Here is a 19646-nt window from a genome sequence, read left to right as displayed (position 1 = left end):
TATATATCAATAGAAGCTCTCGCTAACGCTCTTCATCCCTTGCAGCGCCAAATAGATCTAGTTACACTAATCCAACTCTATTGTGATGCACTGCAGCAGCTGTTGGCGACAACGCACTTTGACAGCGGCGCCGCTAGCTTTGATATAACCAGCGACACGGACAGCGACGTGGCTATTGATATGACTGCCCTCTCAGCCAGTGTGGCCGCTGTGCAGCTCTTCTTAAATAGTAACGCACATGGCGGCGATGTCTGCGAGGCCATTGGCGAGACAAATCTGCTAGAGCTACTCATTGGCTTGCCCCAAAGCATACGGGTGAGTCTTCAGTTACAACAACAATTCCCCAGCCTTTATCTTTATCTTTTCTTAGCCTTGGCACATATCCCACATAGCCGCTCTGAGCAGCACTATGGAAGCCTTGGCTGCCTTGACACAGAGTTCGCCACGTTGTGCAGAGCAGCTGCGTCTAGCTGAACGCATTGAACGTCTCTTCGACAGCATGCGTGAATTTGAAGCACCTTCAATTGCGCTCTTGGATGCTTGCTTCAGCTTGGGCTACAGTGCGGAACAGCGTGTGTTGGTGTTGCCGGAGGTCATGCTGCAGCTGTTGAAATGGCTGCCTGATCTGCAGGAGCAGGAGCAGCTGCATGTCAGCGTGCTACTGCTCAAGGGCTGCACGGATAACTATGGCACGTGAGTGACAGCTAAACAGAAATTAGTTTCATCTGCAGCCATGTTACCTAACTCTCTCAATTCCCAGTAAAACTGTTGCTTGTGGCAGTCGCGTGGTTAAAGCTGTTTGCGTTTGTTTGCTGCGCAGCGAGCTGCTGGCCGAGAACTGTGCCCAGAATCTAATCAAGCTGATCGAGGAGCTAAGCAAGCTGAGCATCGTACCCGTGGAACTCAAGTGCATATTTGCATTGCTGCGACAAGGCACAAACTTTGCACAGTGCAAGCAGCTGCAACAGGTGAGCAATATTCTAAATGCCTTCAACAAAATACAAACTAACTCAAATCCTTTCTAGACCATTGTTATGATTGCGCTGCAAAGCCTGCGGGGCAACAACTGCTGTTCACAATATTTTGCCATTGAGCAACCAACGGATGGAATTTTAGTGCCCGACATTAAGAACTGGACACTGTCTGGATCGTATGGCTTCATATTTCACCTGCTCGTGCGCTTCAATACGCTCGATCAACCAGAGTCGAATACGCGTCGCATGCTGCTCACCTTGCACACGGCCAGCGGCAGTGGCTTTGAGGTCTTTGTGCAGCCCAATGGCAATGTGGTGGTAGCTGCTTTAACGCGTCGCGAATACCTAACCACAGCAACCGCCACGAAAACGTTGCTGGATGGACAGTGGCATTATCTCACAGTGGCCATAACGCCGCCAAAGCGTCCTTTCTCCTACAGCCAGATTAACATCTACGTGGACTTTGTGCAGAAGTTGAGCGCTACGCTTAAAGTGCAGGCTGTGAATGAACCCTTTACCATGTGTGGGGTGGGCGCTGTGCTGGGTCCACCACCCAAGCAAAATGAAGTGGGCAAAGGAGGATCATTGCCACGTTCCTCCTCTCAAGAGAGCGGACCGGCCTACAAAGGCATGCTACCCAGTCTGCTAGAGCGCACGTTGTCAGCAAATGTAAGCTAAATTCGACTGTTAAGAATTAGCATTTAAATTTATTAATCCATTTTCAGGTTTCCAACTATTTTACGCTGCCGCTGCGCACCCAAACCGCCTTTGATCCCAATGTGAAGAACTTTCCAATTGGCATGCAGGATACGGTATTTGGGGAGCAGGTTTGCCTGCAGGGTCAGCTAGGTGGCGTGTTGCTAGCGGAGCCCACAACGAGCCTGAAGACTATTTTTGATGCCGGCATAAATTTCAGTTCGATCTTCTCCCAGGATAATGATTTGCTGGAATTGAATTCTCGTTTTGTCTTCTGTTTTGCGCCTGGAGCAGTTTGGCATAGCAACTGCCAGGACTTGATACCAGGTGGCAAGTATCCAGGCCGCATAAGCGCACAGTACTGCAAGACCATAAAGATACAGGATACGATCAATAGCATCGGTGGTATCAATGCCATACTGCCCATGCTGCATCGCTTAGTCAAGGAACAGGATGTGGATGTGTCCATTGGAAGTGCGAGCGATGAATCGGCGCCATCACCAACAACCCCTTCGCTAAAGACGCCCACGGCCGAGGAGTTTACGGACTGGGAAATGCTGTCGTCCAATATGTATACAGAATGGAAGATGATTCAACATCCCTTGGCCAGTCTGCTCTGCCTGCTGCGTTATCTGACCCACGAGCATGAAAACAATCAGCAACAGCTGCTGAGCAGCGATTGCCTGGCCATCATTGGGACCATGCTCCAGCGTTGTCCTGCTCAATTCTTCGATGTGAATGCGTTGATGGCCACGCATCTGCTAATGGAGTCGCTGCAAGCACACAAGGCCATGCCAGCCGGCAATGCCCAGCTGCTGGATGCACTGTACGAGCACATAGTCTTTGATTTTGCCATTTGGTCGCGTCTGCAGTTCCAAATAACACTCGGACATGCTCAATATTTGAGTGCCATGATCAAGAATGATAGGAAATACTTTCGACGACGCTATGGCGTGCAATTCATGCTGGATGTAGTGCGTCAGTATTACAGCACACCAGACAACATTTGCAGCGATGATGCGCGCACGATTCGGGCCACGCTGTTCAGCATTGTTCGCTTCTATTTGCAGAAGGATGTGAACATCAAGGAGGTGAATGCTATTATTGCCTTTCTGGCCTCGGTGCGGCAGGAGCTTGTGCTGGTCGAGCTGCTCGAAATGCTGACGTTGTATGTGCGTGGCAAGAACTGCAAGGATCAGATGGTGCTACTGCTGCACGAGCCTCAAAGCGCAAATCTCATCTACAATTTCTTTGTGGACAAGGGCTACAGCAGCGAGATTCAAGAGGCGGCTATACGAGTAGGTGCAACCATCATTTTCCAATGGAAACTGTCTCTTACTGTCTCTTCCTTTTTACAGTTCATTGGCGCCTTGTTGTCGACTTCACGTGTGCATCAAAAGTACAAACAGGTGTTGCGTCTGTACGATTCGAACAGCGAGCAGAGCATGTTTCCAGGTTTCTTTTCCTTCATAACGCCCATGTCGCTCAGCTCCACGATATTATTTTATCTTGTGGACGAGATGCTGGGTGCCCAACCGGACTATAGCGGGCTTATGTTTGTCGTCTATCATGTCAGCAGCTGTGATCTACAGGTGAAGCTGGAAATTGCGAAGCGTCTGCTGCAAACGACGTTTGTTAAACAGCAATCGACGTTGGCGATTGCTAAGCAAACCGGTTGGCAGGAGTCCATTGCTCGGCTGCTCATTCGAAAGCCCATCACGAGCATACCACCAGTTGAGGAACGCCGTCGCAGCTTTGGCATCAATATGGATGTGTTGCTCGAGGATAACTCCACTTTCTTGGCACAAGCAGATCTAATTACCTTCTCGGATCAGGAGATTAACCTGGCGGAACTGCAACAGCAGCAGCAACAGTCGCAGGAGGAGCAGAGTGACAGTGGACTCATACTCAATGAGATACAAGCGAGCGTCTCCGAGGCAGCCACTGTCATTGAGAGCGAAATTAAGGGTAAGTGTTAGAAGAGCCCTAATCTAAATCAGTTTACTAAATCTTTGCTTTTTTGGTTTTAGAACTCGCTGAATCTGTTTCCGGCGCTGTCGTTGAGAATGTGAACAGCGTATTCTCGGTTATACGTCAGACCACGCACGATATTCAAGACACCTTCGAGTCACTGACACTGGGCAACTCCACAGAAACTGAGAATACGCCCAGTGTTTCGCTGCAGCGTGAGGAATCGTTGAGTTCCGAAAGCTCAACACAATCGCCGCATGGACCAGCTAAGAAAAGTGATTCCATGGAGGTGGGTATTCCTATAATTAGCATCCATAGCTTTGTTTAATATTTCTGTAATTCTAGAGCACTTCAGGCTTTGACTTCATGGCCGAGGGCGATGTGGACAGCGAGGAGCAGCTGGTTTATTTGGTGTCAAATACGTTATTCAACGTTTTCTGGCGCGGCATTGGCAACGATCATCCGCAATGCTGGCAGGAACGCGGTCAAGTGCTCGGCTGCATTAATTTGCTGGCATTAAACAATGAGCTTATCACCTCGCATTTGTCGCTGCGTCTACGCATCTTGGAAATGGCAGTGCAAGCTTCACTATTCGATCTCTCGGAGCATGGCAGTCAAACGCACATCAATCAGGAGGTGGCTTAGCTTAATCCAGCTTCAATGCTTTCTCTGACTAATTTCTTCTTCTCTGAATTTTCTTCTTAAGAATGCCTCAAATATTCTGCGTATGGTCTATGAGCTGGTGGTGCTTGGCTCCAATGAGGATGAGTCCAAGAAGTGCTCCACCAAACTGTTGGATGGCGTGCTAGCTCTACTCGATGCTCTGATGATCTTCCAGCAGGGCTCCTCCGATGATTGGTCAGATATGATACGTCTGTATCTGGGTCTGTTGCTCAAATGCTCGCATCATCCCAATCCGGGTATTGTAGCCATGGCCACAGCCAAGTTGCATGCCATACTTCAAAGTCGCTCCACAGAGGATCCCGCCGAGCTCTCCTACCTGCTGTACAGCATCAACAGGGCGCTCGATAATGCCATTGAAGGTGTTTATCTAATGCTTTTCTATTATAGAAATATACTACATCAGCTTCGTTTCCATTTTCCAGTTGGCAATCCGGAGGAGTATTCGTTTTTGATGCCTGTAATGAAGGCGCTGCTGGAGAAATGTCGCTCCGCTTTCAATTTGGACACGACACTGCCGGACCTGCCATCAACGTCGTCTGGTCCGGTATTCTTCAACGACTTTCAAATGTACAGCACAAGCAAAAAGTGGCGCAACTTTATGGAACGTATGGTAAGTAGCTTATAATAGAGAATATCATAAGGCTGATCGACTAGGGTATACCCTATTAATTTGTGCATAAACAAGTAATCCTGATGTTTGTTTTTTTTTTTTAAGATTTTCCTTTTTATTTAATTTAAACACTTAAACTAATTCTAAACTTAACTCCAAGCTCCAAACTAGTCTTGCACATTCCGGTAGTCTTAGTAGTATCTAGTAGTCCCCATATGGAGCTTTTCTTTCAATATAGTTTGTGATTTTTTGGCAAGTTCTGACGCAGCGCCTGAAGCTTACGCTCCATTTCGCGGTCGCTCTGGGGAGTCTTGAAGAGCGTCGTATCGAAAATGCCTTTGGTGGTGCGTCTTGGCGTCGCATTGCGTTCCGTGCCGCCGGGCTGCAGGGCCAGAGTGGCGCCACCACCACGCAGCTGTGTGGGTCGCGTTGGTCTCGCACCACGCCCCACCGTGAACTGTTGATAGGTGGGCGGTGCTATGGTGCCATCGTAATAACTCTGCGAGCGAGACTTCTCGATGGTTACAACCGTCGAGGATGCCTCCGTGCTGGGATTACGACTGCGAAAGCGTGAAGTGCCACGGCCTCTGCTGCGAGTTGGTGGTGTACTTGTAACCACCGTGGGTATGAAGCCATTGCTGGAGGTGGTGCGCAGACGCATAGGACTCCAGGGTGCCGCTGTGGTGGTGGTTGCTGTTGTGCTTGTGCTTATCGAGGGCGTTACATAGTTCACATACTTTCGCTTCTGCTCCACATAGTGTGTGCCATGGGCAGCGGTATCCAAATCTGTGTCCCTTGCATGAACATGGGTATCAGCATCGTAAGCCTGTTGCAGCTCCGGCACATCCAGCGTATGCTTCTTAGATACCACCGTCGAGGCGGGGCGACGCTTGCGTTTCCGACTCTTTGTTGGTGTACGCGAGCTGCCTGCAGCGTGGGTATCGTCGGAGGGCAGCTCGTTGAGCGTATTACCTGGGAGTATGGGCGGATAGGATTCCTGTTCCTCTTTGTTGGACGCCTCAAAAGGTATCGGATCGTAGATGGGCACCTCGTAACTGGATTTGGGAAAATCAAAGCTGGGGAATTTGTGATTGGGCGTTAGCGGCAATTCCTCTGCTGGTGGTGCATAGTCCTCCTGCGGATAGCTCTGGACGGGTTGATGGGTGTCCGGTTGGGCAAAGCTGCTGTGCGAATGATGCGATGGTGGCTGTGGTGGTGGTAGTGGTGGCTCCGCAAAGTGTCCGTCTTGTGCTGGTTCGTAATCATGAGAAGATGCTGTCTGATAGCTATTGTGCGACGAGGCTGGTGGCTGATAGTCGTGGCTAGGAGAAGGCGCTGGCCGATAGCTGTGATCAGGAGATGAAGCGGGTGGATGATAGCTGTCATGGGATGAAGTTGGTGGGTTATAGCTGTGACTAGGTGGCTGATAGCTATCATGAGAGGGAGCAGGTGCTTGATAGTCATGATGAGGTGGTGGACCCGGTGGTTGATAGCTCTCATGGGAAGAGCTTGGCGGTTGATAGCTGTCATGGGAAGAGCTAGGTGGTTGATAGCTGTCATGGGAAGAGCTTGGTGGTTGATAACTATGGCCGGGAGGAGGAGCAGGAGGCTGATAACTATCGTGAGATGACGGTGGTGCCTCATAGCTATGACCAGGAGAAGGAGCAGCAGGCTGATAACTATCGTGAGACGATGGAGGTGCTTCATAGCTATGACCAGGCGATGGCTTGGTCTGGTAGGAGGTGGATATCTCATAGGCAGGCGGTGAGTAGGAGATCTCAAAGTTGGTGCTATGTGCAGGCGGTCTAGGTGGTGGCTCCGCAAAGTTGTGATGGTAGCCGGAGTTCGGTATCTTTTGCTCGTAAATGGAGTAGGAGTCGGGAGGAGGTAGTGAGGCTGAATGCTTAAAGCTGGATACGGCGGGCGCACCATATTTGGTGGATGGTGGATGTGCCGGAGCAGGCGGCGGTTCATAATGATGTGAAACAAAGGAGTCGGGCGAATCATAGCCAATGCTTTGATGTTGCGGTGGCACGCCATATTTCTGATGTGGCTTGTGATCGTAGGAGCTCAGCGAAGATGAAGGCGAGTCATGGCCATCTGTTAAGCTGTACTCGAGACTGGGAAACTTGTGGGCGCCGTACAGATCCGGCTCATCATGGCTGTATAGATCCAGATCCATGGACTGCGCCTCGTAACTGGAAGCGGGTATCTGAAAGTCGGCGCCATCAAATTTCAAATGCTGAAATTCATCCTGCGAAAAGCTGGGCAGCTCATGATGCGTCGGAAACGAGGGCGTGTGCTTATAGTAGCTAATTGGAGGCTCCACCGGATAGCTGGGCGGTCCATATTTAGTCTTGGGACCCTTAGTGCGTCTGCGATGTTTGATGCGTTTGCTGTGAGGTGGGTGTCGTCGGTAGCGTATGAGTTTCTCAGCATTTGGTATCAGCACGCTGCTGTTGCTGCTGCTGCTGCTGCTGCTGTTGTTGTTGCTTTCGAGCTGAGTTAGAGCTGTGGCATTGCTTGGACTGTGCTCGCCCAGCGCCAAAGGCAGCAGCTGCAAGAGAAGTCAATGTTTAAAGACTTGTGTTAACTTTCTCTCCACTGTCTTGCCATTTGGCAACAACTTGGCAGAGATGTTTGTCAACCTTTAACTTTTAACCCTCGCTGTATGACGCATTTTGTTCAGTGTTTCTGTAGCTTCCGCAAAAACACGTAACGTAATCACGTGCCGCACTCTCTGACTGCACCCTACTCTCTCCCCGTCTCATAATTGGTTGGCATCGATTGCCGGCTGGCTGCGTGGCATGCAACAACGCTTGCAACACGCAACAGCAACCGTTTGTTTCGCTGAGCATTGAACCTCAACGTCGTCATCAAATTCAGGTTCAGTGGGCATCGTAATCCGTTTTGCCATGCTTTTGTTTTTTGTTTTGTTCACAATTTTACAAACTGACAATGAAGTCTACACGGATCAGGCTAAAAGGCGCAATGCACTCGAAGAGCTGTGACTGTTGTGGGGGCTTTGTGGAGGCGGTTTACTTTGCCTGAATTTCTCCTGATATCTGAGCGAATAGCTGCTTTGTTAAAAGTTATTAACACCTTTTCAGGCAGCTAGTTAGCCAGTCTAACGTTTAATGTGTGAGCAAATGCTTGGCTTATACTTTTAGGTTCCATTTAAACCAAGCTCCTTTGACAAACTCCTACATCTATTTTGAGTTGACGTAACGCTATCAGTTCTCTTTTAGAAATTACAGTTTTCCTATTTCCTTCCTAATCTTCAATTTCAATCAAGGAAATAAATAAATTTTTTGCGTCTATTTTGAGCAGCGAGCAAAGCCTGATTTCTGTGCTGAGAGCTGCAAGAGGAAGAGTGCTGAGAAGAAGCAACAAAGGAAGGAAAAGTTTTATTTGCGCATTTACTTAGAATCTTTAAGCTTCTTAAAGATTTTTATTTAGAGTCTTTCATATAGTTTTTCATATCTTGAACAACAGCTAAGACAGTTCTTAATTCTCTTAAAATCTCTTTAGCAGCTGCTGAAGTTCTTTTTAAACTAGCTTATTCCAAACAAAACCTAGATCTGCTGTATCTGGACTTGCAACATAGCTACCCCATTGTCTTTCTCATAAAGTTCTTTGCATCTTCACTTGATATTCGAGCACTTACTAGGCATAGAAGATAGAGCCACATTGGTTTGCACATTTGAATCGAGGCGAGCAGCAAAAACTTTCATTGGAGGCAAACGTTTGGGATGGTCTGCAGATGTTGGTGTTTATATATATATATATATATATATGTATGTATATATATGATATTTTATTGGAGCTTGAATCGCGTAAATGCTGTAGCGCGCGCACCCGTTCACGACTCGTTGGACTTTCTTTCGGCAACTGAGCGAGCTGCAAGAAAGTGGGCTGGTTTTGTTAGCTATTGCTGCAGAGACAGAGCCAGAGGCAGCCAGCGATGGGGAGACGTCGCCAGCAGCTGGAACCAGTCGAAAAGACAAAGCGTTTGCCATTAAAGCACCCACCAGTGCAGCGCCCGGCTCAGCGCATCGCCCTGGAACAGTCGTCGCAGCCCTCGAGGCAAGCGAGCTTGTAAGACCGATTATGTAAAGAATACCCAAAATGCGGATGTTTCTCTGTTTGTTTTTTTTTATTTACATTTCTTTTGTTTTTTTGGCCAACGAGCCAACTCTTTGAATTCGGGTAAAACTTGTTTTGGCTACTGCCATGGGCCAAGCTGCATTCGAGCTGCACGAGCGATCGACGCTTCCTCGAGCTGCAGCATCTGCATCCACATTGAACTTGAACCTGACCGGACGTGTCGTGCCCGTCTCGTAAGACCCGTTCCGAATCGCTCTGCATCTGAATCTGTGCAAAGCGAATGAATGAAAGCGAAAACAAAGTTGATTTGGCGAGTGGCTATGCTTCAACGACGGTCTGTATACCCTGTAAAAAGAGCTTAGTTACAGTTGTATACATAAGTTAGCGAATTGTATAAATTTTTGTGTCTATTCCGTCATCAGCAGAAGAATTGTCCTTTCTATATCATGTATATACCCTTCAACTGAACATTCAGCTTTACAGGGTGTAGCCGATCAACATTGATCTCGAATTTTCTGTTAAAAGCGTGTTTAGCATGTATTATATATTCGCTTTTCCTCTGCTAAATATATCAAAATTTACAGGGTATTACTGATCTACGTTTAGTGTCACATACAATGTTAGCTGTCAAATTTTCTGATATGTCTGTATAAAAACGTCATTTATGATGCCAACTGTCAAACTTTGTGCACCTGCAAAATGTGTTCACCTGTAATTATATGTGTTCACTAATTAATTACAGGTGAAGCCGCTCTACGATCGCTATCAACGCGAGATCGAGCTGCATCTGTGGGAGCCAATCAATCGCTTCTGGGCCGAGTGCTATGAGGCCTGCAAGGCGGCCTCGAAGCAGCGGGCCAGCTTTCAGGCGACGAATCGTCGGGTCTTTCAGCAAAAGATCTACATGCCATGGAAGGTGCGCCAGGTGGAGGAGATGCAGCGATTGCAAAATGCTGCGCTGCAGCACAAAACGAACGACAGTCACATACGGAAGAAATGGAAGACCGCCAAGCGTTTCTTGTACGGCCCTAGGGGCCCATGGTTTACCGGGTAAGTAAAGCCCATGGCAAATGCGAAAACAAGCGTCTCATATAATTCATTATGAAATCGCATTTAATTAAGGCGACAATTGCAAATGGGGCGTGCGCCAACATAAATGATTACACACGAACACTTAATCACCATCATATATGATATATATACTCTGTATACTATATAAGATGTATATCAGCTGTTAGCTGTGGGCATTATGTAGTTCTTGTTGTTGTTGTTGTTGTTGTTGTACATATGTCTAGCTGGCACGCTTTTGTTGTTTTTATTTCACTCTCGGCTCACAAATGCACTCATTAATTTTCTGTGTTTCTTTTTTTTGACAATGGGGAGAAATTGGTAAAAACAATATAAAAAATCCGTTAAGAAGAGACTATTAAAACGTATATCCAAAAATATCCATTTGACAGTTTCACTTTCTAGCTTTAAGCTTAAGCTGATTAATTTTCACTATTTCGATAGGCCCAACTTAAAGTAGGGCTTACATATAATGGGGCATTGAACCCATGCAAATTGTATTGATTTATGGCAAAAGCTGAATAATTTCATATTTGCATTAATTCAGCTATTTCATAAATCCACAAATATAAATATAAAATTCTATAATGTTTAGAGTTTGTTATTTAAGCTCTAAAAATTGGTTATATTCGTTATACTAGTTATCGATTAAGAGATCGATAAACAAATTGACCTTTATTCAGTGCATAAAGCGCCTTCATAATTCATACTATTAATTATATAATGAATTATAATATAACATTGCCTATCGATATATTTCATAGTTTCAGCATAAATCGATAACTATCGATATGGAAACTTGTATAACAGCCAAAAAATAATGAGCAACTTGATTAATATTGATAACTTGATCAATATCTACTTCAAATAGGCTTTCATTTTCAAAATTTTGAGTCCTGTTTCATCGGTTTTCGCCCACTGTAACAGCTGTCGATTGTTGAAAGCTTTCGCTACGTTCGTTCGGGCGCCTCATCAGTTGAAGCGCGATTAAAATTACGATTTAATTTTATTAAATCATCAAAAAGGCATTTATGCAATGCCATTCGACGTGCCAGCATGAAGCATAGCTGCATAACTAACCCACCCAAGTGTGGCACTGCCAAAAAATGGGAAAGGGTGGTGCCAGCTCAACTCAAACCACTCGCAATTAGTTTCAATTTTCATGTAAATGAAGTCAGATATATATATAAATAAATATATACACATATATGTCTATTGGAGCAACTTGGTCAACTGCCAATTACCAACCTTGTGACACAGCGACGGTCAAAGTGAGCCAGTCCGAGTGGTGCGTATGTTCTAAGGTCGCACCACTCACGTGTGTGTGGGGTAAAACTGGATCTGATTCTGTCTGGAAATACGCATTGCTAGTTCACATTGACAGTGACTTGAAAATAAGTTCAATTGAACTTGTTTAATAGTTCATGAACCATAGGTTCTCTGAATTGTTCAGCAGTTTATGAACTTTTGATAACTGACTAAGCGTGAGAACTCGAGCTCTAAATAGCATAATAAATATTGAACTGCTAATCTTTCAGAGCTAGCGATTCATAAACTATATAGCTGAGTATTTTACAAAGTAGAATTGATCTAGTTCATCAAATTGAACTAAAGCTCTCAACTCTAGCTAATGGAGTATACCAACACAGCTTAGTGAACCTTGACAGATTTATTCAATTCTTAAAATATGGAATACTTAATTTTGTAGAATTAAGTAATTGGTTTTTTAGTAGTCGAAAGATAACTAATTGATGCTATCTATAAGGTCAGACAATGCAAATATTACATTACTTTGAATAAACAGTTTTCAAATGATGTAGAAAGCTTTGAGGTTTTTTGAACTAGTTCACGTTCAGTCTATCGATAAAGAAATGAGCTAGTTCCAGCTGATATCTGTCTTTCTTTTGTCTGCTTGATCCAATCCCTATTTAAATATTTATTAATTAATTCCATCGATCGTATAAATTGCTTCTCATTTTTATTGCATTTTGTCTCATTTCGCGACTTTTACAGCATGTTTAAACTCAAGCTAAATAAGAACTGGTTAGATATATAGTGTACATATATATTTCTATACATATGCATATATTTTCCATTTATCAAATATATTATTTCATTTTTATCGCGGTCGAAACAGCCTTAAGATTAAGTAGACAAGAAACGTACATGGGAAAGGCGTCGAATGTGAGTGTAGATGAGAGCGATTGGCATTGAAGTGGCATCATCAAGCCCAATCGAGTGAATTCGTATGTACACAAGTGCAACGATATATATCGCTGGCATTTTAACTAAATACTACAACTATCGACTACGATAGGTTTAGAACTTCTGCGGGTTGGCGAAGTGTCGCGGGTCAAGAGGTCGGCAACATTTGTGATCAGTGTTCAGTTTGAGTGGAGCTTGACTTAGTGATAGCCCAGGGGCGAGTAGGCGGGAGCCAGAGCCGGGCGATAAGCAGGAGCCAGAGCTGGACCCAAAGCTGGAGCATAGGCGGGAGCCAGTGCTGGACCATAGGCGGGCGCCAGGGCTGGCAGCTTGGCCACCAACGGAGCGTGGAGCAGTGGAGCTGGTGCCAAGACCTTAGCCACTGGAGCCACAGCCTTGACAGCGACACCCTCGCGATGCACCACCGCATTGAAGCCATGGACAGGATCAGCGGTGTACTCCACAATTCTGCGCGTGCCGTCGGCCTCGATCAGCGAGTAGGAGCCCTGGACAACATCGCCGTTGCGCGTCTCCTGCTGGTTCTTCACATCGCCAGTGGAGCCATCCTGTAATGGCAAAATATAATGTGGATTAGTTCTAGGTTTTGGCTCTGCCGCTTCTCAACTCACATGGACATCGTAGCTGAAGCTGTACTGTGGATTGGGATCGTATGGCTCGGGTCCAGCCACCTTGGCGACGGCCACCTTGGCCAGTCCAGGATAGACGGGCGCAGCCAGGCTAGGATATCCGGGCAGAGCGAGTCCATGACCAGGCACCACCACAGCATTGGCCACAGCCACCAAGGCGCTGACAACAACGAGCAACAATTTTTGTGCCATTTTTTTTTTTGTTTTTGAAGATTTACTGGAGTTTTTACTAGAGATTTTGCTGCTGCTTGGCTGACAAATGAACTCACTCTGTGGTTCTGATGCTGAGCGACAATTGCTTTTTATAGCCAAGCCAACAAATCGAGCGAACTGCAAATGCCCAAGCCCCAAAATCCGCAACCAAATCTCTAACGACGACGACGACGCTGCCTGCAAAAATATTTATGCAAAAACAACAACAACAACAACAACAACACCATCAACAAAAGCAACTAAAAAGTGCGCCTTCGTGTGGAGTATATTGAAAATGCTTGCTAAGATCACAAAATGCAGCAGCACCACCAACAACCACAACAAGAAGAAACAAGCGTGAGTGCTCGACGAGGGTGTGGACGACTTTCAAGTGCCCTCTAAATACACCTGATGGGGCAACAGAGTTTCGTTCCCCTAGTAAACGTCATATATAGAGTTCAGTTCTTTAAGGCTGTGAAACTTGCCCATTAAAAAACCAATATTTATCGATTTTCAGTATAAGCTTCATGAACTTTCACAAATCTCATTAAAATATGCAAGTTTTTATAGTGGTTACCAGTTTGATATGTGTACCTCATGGAAACTATAAAAAAAGCTGCAGATCTAATATCGATATTTATCGATTGTGTGTATAAGCTAGCTATAACTAGAGAACAAGTTTATATGTTAACTTTCATAAAATCGCATCCAATCAACTAACCTATTACCTATCTCTATCTTTTATTAACTTTAAAAGGAAGTATTTAATACCGATATTAATACCGATTTATCGATCTTGGTTTAAGTTCGATGAACTTTCTTATATGCTCATGTGACATATTCTTCAGTTACTACTTTCTCTGTGAGAGGCATTCTCTCGGTATACTTATCTTCTGTTACATACTGTTGCTGGAGTCTAGCCTAGCTTAAATAAATATTTAATATAATTACAGGGTATTATAAATGAAAATAATTCATTTTTCGTTGCGTCGCAATTGCCCCTGGCAATTGGCAGTCAACGCAAGGCAAGAGGGGAGGGCGTTAGCCAAATGTCTGTCTGGGTGTCTGGCTGGCTGACAGGTAAGAGGGGTGGGGCAGGTGTGCTTTGGCCAGACAAAAAACAGCTTAGGCCTACGAGAATGGCACGCATGTTGTCTGGCTAGCTGGCTGGGTCGGCTCCTAGCGGCGAGTGGTGGACAACGCCAAAATGAACGGCTACATGAGCTTGGAACAGCAGCAGCAGCAGCAGCAGGCGGGGATTTGATCGTGACAAAAAAGTTCAATTCGAAAGCGTTTTTTTTTGGTCCGGGTGGCCAGGCGGCATCAGGTGTGCGAGTGTGTGTGGCACACACGCACACACACATAGATCGTTCCACGCACCCAGTTGATTGTTGAAAGGTGTGTGCGTCGCCGTTTCTCTATGCGAGATCAGCCTTCGAAACTGGCACAAAGCAGCGACACGCCGCGCCCAGCAGCAACTGCAACTGCAGCAGCAGCAGCAGCAACAGCAACAGCGGCAAACGGTTCACCCCGCAGACTGGCCGACTCCGACTCCGACAGCGACTCCGAATCCGAATCCGTAAAGCTCCACATCAACAGCTCGACTCCCCAAATTGCCACTGCAACAATGTGTTCACCCTGTACCCTGTAGTCAAAGCAAGTGGGTGATGTTGCACCCTTATGAACTCATGAACGTCTCAATTGTTCAGCTGTTCATGTTCATGAACTAGTGATGCGTGATCTACATAGTTCACGACTCGAAACTGAACAAATGAACTTATTGCAATCGAACTCTAATTGCCAGCATCAGTCTGAGAGGCCTATGACTGTTCTCTTCTTACAGGGTATTTAGTAGTCACATACGCACACGATCAGCTCACTCTTACTTGGCTTTTGCGTACACTTTACTGCCATTGGGACAATTTTGCCCATTATCACTAATTTTGAACGCACGTTGCGCCTTGTTAGGCGTCGCAGTTGCCAGCGGCGACTGCGTCGGCGGCTGCGACGGCGACGGCGACAGCGACGGCGACGCCAACTGCAGCGGAGACATGCGCAGTTTTTTGCGTAATCAAAAAATTGTAACGCGTCGAGTACTTTCAATTAAGCTATTGAATAATTCGAGTGCGTGTTGATCGAGTGAATGTTGGCCGTTTGCATGGGAGAGTGTTCTTTGCCATGGGTGCGATGCGAGGGTGTTACGGAATCGGGTGGGGTCCATTAGAGTAATAGTCCAGTTTGTCTAATATATTATGTATGAACTGCAAGCAATGGGATTCGAATGTGGGTGGGTATTACGGCATCAAGTGGTGTGTCTGCGGGAGTAACCAAATGTGAAATGGAGAAGGTGTTGAGCTAGGCTCTGGGTGTCTGGCATCTGAAGAGGTATCGCTAGAGAACTGGCTCCTGATCAAAGCTAAACGAGGTTAAACGAGCCAGCGACTTAATTCCCGCGTATCTCACGACCCCAGTTGAGTCGAAACGCATATCTTTTGCATATCTCATGCAAATTGGTTCGAACTCGAGCCATTTGTCAGCGTTCGACCGATAGCTGGTATTATCCACAGCCAGGTGTCCCAGCAATTAGCCATGTGGCTTGTTCTCTTTGGCTAACTGGATTTATTGGATGATTTATGAGTGTGTGGTTAGATCTACAGAACAGTAACAGACAATAACTTATCTACAAGCTAAGATCAGCAGCTGTTGCCTCTTAGCCCAGGAAAGGGGCAGCGGGCACGACGGGACGTGGTGCTGCTGCAACCACTGGCACTGGAACTGGACCACGCTGCACCACCGCATTGAAGCCGTTAATGGGATCGGCGGTGTAGAAAACGGTGCGCAGTGAGCCATCGGCATCGACTACCGAGTAGGAGCCCTTGACCACATCACCGTCGCGCACCTCCTGCTGGCTCTTGCTGTCGCCCGTGACGGCATCCTGCACGTTGTAGGCGTAGGCGTATTGTGGATGAGGATCAAAGTCTGTGTTGACGGGCACAGCTGGCAGCAGAGCGCACTCGATGACGGCGAACAGGGCGCAGCTGATGATAAGAGTCTGCAAGGGACATTCACTGTGACTTCCTTAACTAAAGTTTCTCCTTTGCCAAACTTACCTTGAGTAGAGCCATGTCGTTTGCTTGAACTGTGTGTTGTGGGAGTGAGTGTGGCTTGATAGCACTTTCTGAACTGTCTTCGGGTGCTGTGGGGTGCTGGGTTTTAAACGCTTTGCCACCCGCCTTGGTCAGGTGCGTTGTGGCAACCGCTGCCAAATGTGACCAGTCTGACGTAAGGTGTAAGCCGTGAGCCGACCCGTCGCAACTCATATTTCCTCAATGGACGTGCCAGTCATTTCTCCGGCCCATATGCACAATCCCCAGCACCCAAGTCCGCAACCCCCGCTTTATGGCAATCATAACGTTAACGACGGCACGTGATGCGCATTAATAGCTTCCCATTTTCGGCGCGTCTTGAGGTTGAGGTCGAACCTACCTCAACATTAAAGAGTTTAGTGACTCAGCGCTTAGCCTTCAAAGAAACCAAACATTGCATTGCATTACCAAGCATTAGGTTAGAAATTGGATCATCTCGGATTTCCTGGAATCTCACTTCCTAGACAAGGCTGGCAATTGTCCCTCCTTGCTGCTTCCTTAGCTCTAGTTAGATGGGAAGCAAAATCAATCAAATACAAGCAAATAGTTTTTTTTTTTTTGTACCGAAACTTTTATTCAGTAGATGCAGTTAATAAATCACTAGATAAATGGCCGATAGCCGTTCCCCAAAATCCCCTAGAAACGGGTATCCCTAGAAGCTACATTTGTTAGTTTCAAGAGATTGGCCACAGGATGTGGAGTTTGCAGCTCTCAGTTGAGTATATAGCACGCACGTCATTTGTGTTTCGGATGATAAGGTTGGGAAGCAAAACTAGAACTATTCAACAACGGTCTGAGGTCGTCTTCGGAACTCCGGGCACGGTGGCTATCTAGTAATGTCCACCATAGCCAGACGCAGCGTACGCCGGTGCAGCATATCCAATCTTCGTGATGGCGGGCACCGCCAGCTTAGTGATGGTCGGAACGGCGGCAACGGCCACTGCGGGCTTGGCCACCACTGGCACGCCCTTCTTCTCGACGACAGCGTTGAATCCGTTGATCTTGTCAGCTGTGTAGGTAACCTTGCGAATGGTGCCATCGGGCTCGGCCAGGGCGTAGCTGCCGTGCACAACGCCGTTGACCAGCGACTCCTCCTGCTGCTTGGAGTCGCCAGTGTGGTGATCCGTGACTCCGTACGAGAAGCTGTACTGAGGATTGGGGTCGTAGGGCTCGGCGACTGCTACCTTGGCCACAGCCAAAGCAGGTGCTGCGTGCTGCACGAGAGTGGGTGCGGCCAGGAGCTTGGGTGCTGCGTAAGAAATAGCAGGAGCCGCTGCATACGAAATAGCTGGAGCCGCTGCATAGGAAACAGCTGGAGCCGCCAGCAGCTTGGGAGCCGCATACGAAATAGCTGGAGCCGAAATCAGCGACGGACCATACGAATCAATGGGCAGAGCCACCGTCACAGCCAGCACCAGGCCAAGCACACAAAGAGTCTAGAAGAGGGAAGACGAAAGGTAGTCCTTGACAGGCCACAAGTCCTGCGACTTACCTGAGCGAACATGCTGTAGGATATGTGTATTTCCTTCTTTTGCTTTTGCTGTGTGAAGCGCGTCTGCACTGCAAGAACTCAGCTCGAATGTGAGATGCATTTTCCTCGAGTTCTTCAGTTTTATATACAAGTCGCGCTTAACCATTTGTGGCAGGCAGCTACACAGCACTCCTGTCCCCCTCAGCCACTCCATGGCTAACTAACTAATGGCTAGTGACAATTGCTTTGATTGGCGTCTCTCGAGTTAGCACCCCGTCCTCGTGCAGCGATGCACATACTCAAGCTCAGTCTCGATATCCAACTCGAATCTCTAGCTCGATCTCGATCTCGATCTCGAGTCTCATTTTCGTGCTCCTAGACGCCAATTTCATGTTTTCGACTGCACATTTCGTCATTTCCAGCTGCCGCTGCTTGTTTTTCTCAATGGAATAGCTAACAGCCAGCCATAATGTGTGCCGCTCAAGAGCAGCGCTCCAAATCCCAAACTCAACTCGTTTTCCGCTGCGCCCCCATCAACCAAAAAGTAAATAAAACCAGATCTCGGCCAATTCTCAGGTTCTGCGAACGTTTTGTCTGATGTAATAGCGCGATTCACTTGGCCAATGGCCAATTGCCAGTTGTCCAGTTGCCCAGTTGCCAGTTGCCCAGCGAAGCCAAATTGCAAATATCGAACAAGGCAGTGAGCTGACGACAGACTAATAGATACCCTGCACGAGAGCTGCCTTCTGTGAGCTCAATGGCAACAAAAGTAGAAGGAAGAATCTAATAGAAATTTCCATAAACTGAAATATATATGTTAGCTCGAGGTAGCCTCATGACTTCAATATGGCCAACTTCTCATACAGATGAGCTCAGGCCTCACATGCGCTTTATGCTCATACATCCTAATCATCATATCCCTATTGCCCAATTTGAATTAGTCCAGGGTATATATAAATAAAAACGAGACCGCAGCCATTCGTAGCCCCCACCGTATCAAGCTGCCTCTCCCTGTCTCGCTCTCTCTCTCTCTACAACTACCCCTCACTGCCTCTCTCTCGCTCGCTCTCTCCCTCTCTCACTTTATAGCTGATCGTTCGACTCGTTTAATTAGAAATCTAAAATGGAAGCAATTGATCAAAGGGGGCGGACGCACGGGGCGAGCGGGCTGGGCATATGCGTGGCGTGCAGATCGAGCAATTACGCACAGTGGTGCAGACACACGCACACACACACGCACACACACACGCACACACTCGCACACTGTTGCGCCCACATTCGCTATTGCAGAAATGCAGTCCAAGCCAAGTGACCTTGCCCACAATATAGCCAGCAAATTGTTTTTTTCTTTTGGCCACGTTTTCAGCTTAACTTAATTACGCACTGCATAGAGCTGCCCTCCTCCTGCCATCTGAAGTGCCCCCTTCAGTCACTTAATAAGCCAGCATTTAGTTGACTTTAAGGCAGGAAACTCTTGACGTCTAAACGACTTTCAATTAGCCAAAAAAATCCTTTTATAAAGTTAATCAAAAATAAAACCTGACTTGAAAGCTGTTTAGCATTCCAATGCAACAATTTCCGATTGAAACTTGTATTCTACAAGTTATATACTTAACTATATATAGTACGTTTCAGCATATGAAGATCTATTGAGTTTATATTGAAAATCTAGATTAATAATATGTTTATGAATGGAACTCATATGGCTTGGACGCAGACAAGGGGTTAAAAATCTAGTTCCAGGCGTCATCTATTTAGTTTAAACCGATTTAAAATATAGCCCAGTGCAAATACGCGACTTATTTAACTCTTATATTCTATTTTACTAGAAGAAAGCATAGAAGCCTCTATTATAAGTCTTTAAACTGATGCCAA

The 19646-nt window shown here is 46.6% G+C and overlaps 3 protein-coding genes across 5 annotated transcripts in view; 1 reads left to right on the top strand and 2 right to left on the bottom strand.

Moving 5' to 3' along the window:
* Window positions 1–19646, top strand: part of LOC111598803 (neurobeachin-like protein 1) — a 35108-nt gene that overhangs the window by 2068 nt on the left and 13394 nt on the right. For all 3 annotated transcript variants that reach the window (XM_030223639.1, XM_030223640.1, XM_030223638.1), the window contains 11 exons: window positions 46–315; window positions 371–693; window positions 761–968; window positions 1026–1643; window positions 1700–2968; window positions 3029–3638; window positions 3701–3930; window positions 3987–4277; window positions 4348–4684; window positions 4748–4935; window positions 9785–10092. In XM_030223639.1, the coding sequence (XP_030079499.1) occupies window positions 46–315; window positions 371–693; window positions 761–968; window positions 1026–1643; window positions 1700–2968; window positions 3029–3638; window positions 3701–3930; window positions 3987–4277; window positions 4348–4684; window positions 4748–4935; window positions 9785–10092 (4652 nt within the window). The remainder of the gene's footprint in view (window positions 1–45; window positions 316–370; window positions 694–760; window positions 969–1025; window positions 1644–1699; window positions 2969–3028; window positions 3639–3700; window positions 3931–3986; window positions 4278–4347; window positions 4685–4747; window positions 4936–9784; window positions 10093–19646) is intronic.
* LOC111598804 (larval cuticle protein A2B) lies at window positions 12239–13471 on the bottom strand. Its single transcript, XM_023314224.2, has 2 exons — window positions 12945–13471; window positions 12239–12881 (listed from the first exon to the last, which is right to left on the bottom strand). Exons 1-2 carry the CDS (start codon window positions 13152–13154, stop codon window positions 12516–12518), a joined length of 576 nt encoding a protein of 191 aa, XP_023169992.1. The 5' UTR covers window positions 13155–13471; the 3' UTR covers window positions 12239–12515.
* On the bottom strand, window positions 17065–17868 carry LOC111599439 (cuticle protein 21). Its single transcript, XM_023315094.2, has 2 exons — window positions 17793–17868; window positions 17065–17736 (listed from the first exon to the last, which is right to left on the bottom strand). Exons 1-2 carry the CDS (start codon window positions 17802–17804, stop codon window positions 17131–17133), a joined length of 618 nt encoding a protein of 205 aa, XP_023170862.1. The 5' UTR covers window positions 17805–17868; the 3' UTR covers window positions 17065–17130.

This window comes from Drosophila hydei, unplaced genomic scaffold, assembly GCF_003285905.1.
Source record: "Drosophila hydei strain 15085-1641.00,03,60 unplaced genomic scaffold, DhydRS2 tig00000243-arrow-arrow-pilon, whole genome shotgun sequence".
Lineage (NCBI taxonomy): Eukaryota > Metazoa > Arthropoda > Insecta > Diptera > Drosophilidae > Drosophila > Drosophila hydei.
This window is presented reverse-complemented; position numbering and strand designations above follow the sequence as displayed.

What these genes read in the sequence shown, in the direction of transcription:
- LOC111598804 (XM_023314224.2), bottom strand. Translation starts at nt 13,154, where the DNA reads ATGGCACAAAAATTGTTGCTCGTTGTTGTCAGCGCCTTGGTGGCTGTG. An exon ending in GCTTCAGCTACGATGTCCAT is followed by an intron (nt 12,882 to 12,944) that starts GTGAGTTGAGAA and finishes TTGCCATTACAG; the next exon opens with GATGGCTCCACTGGCGATGT.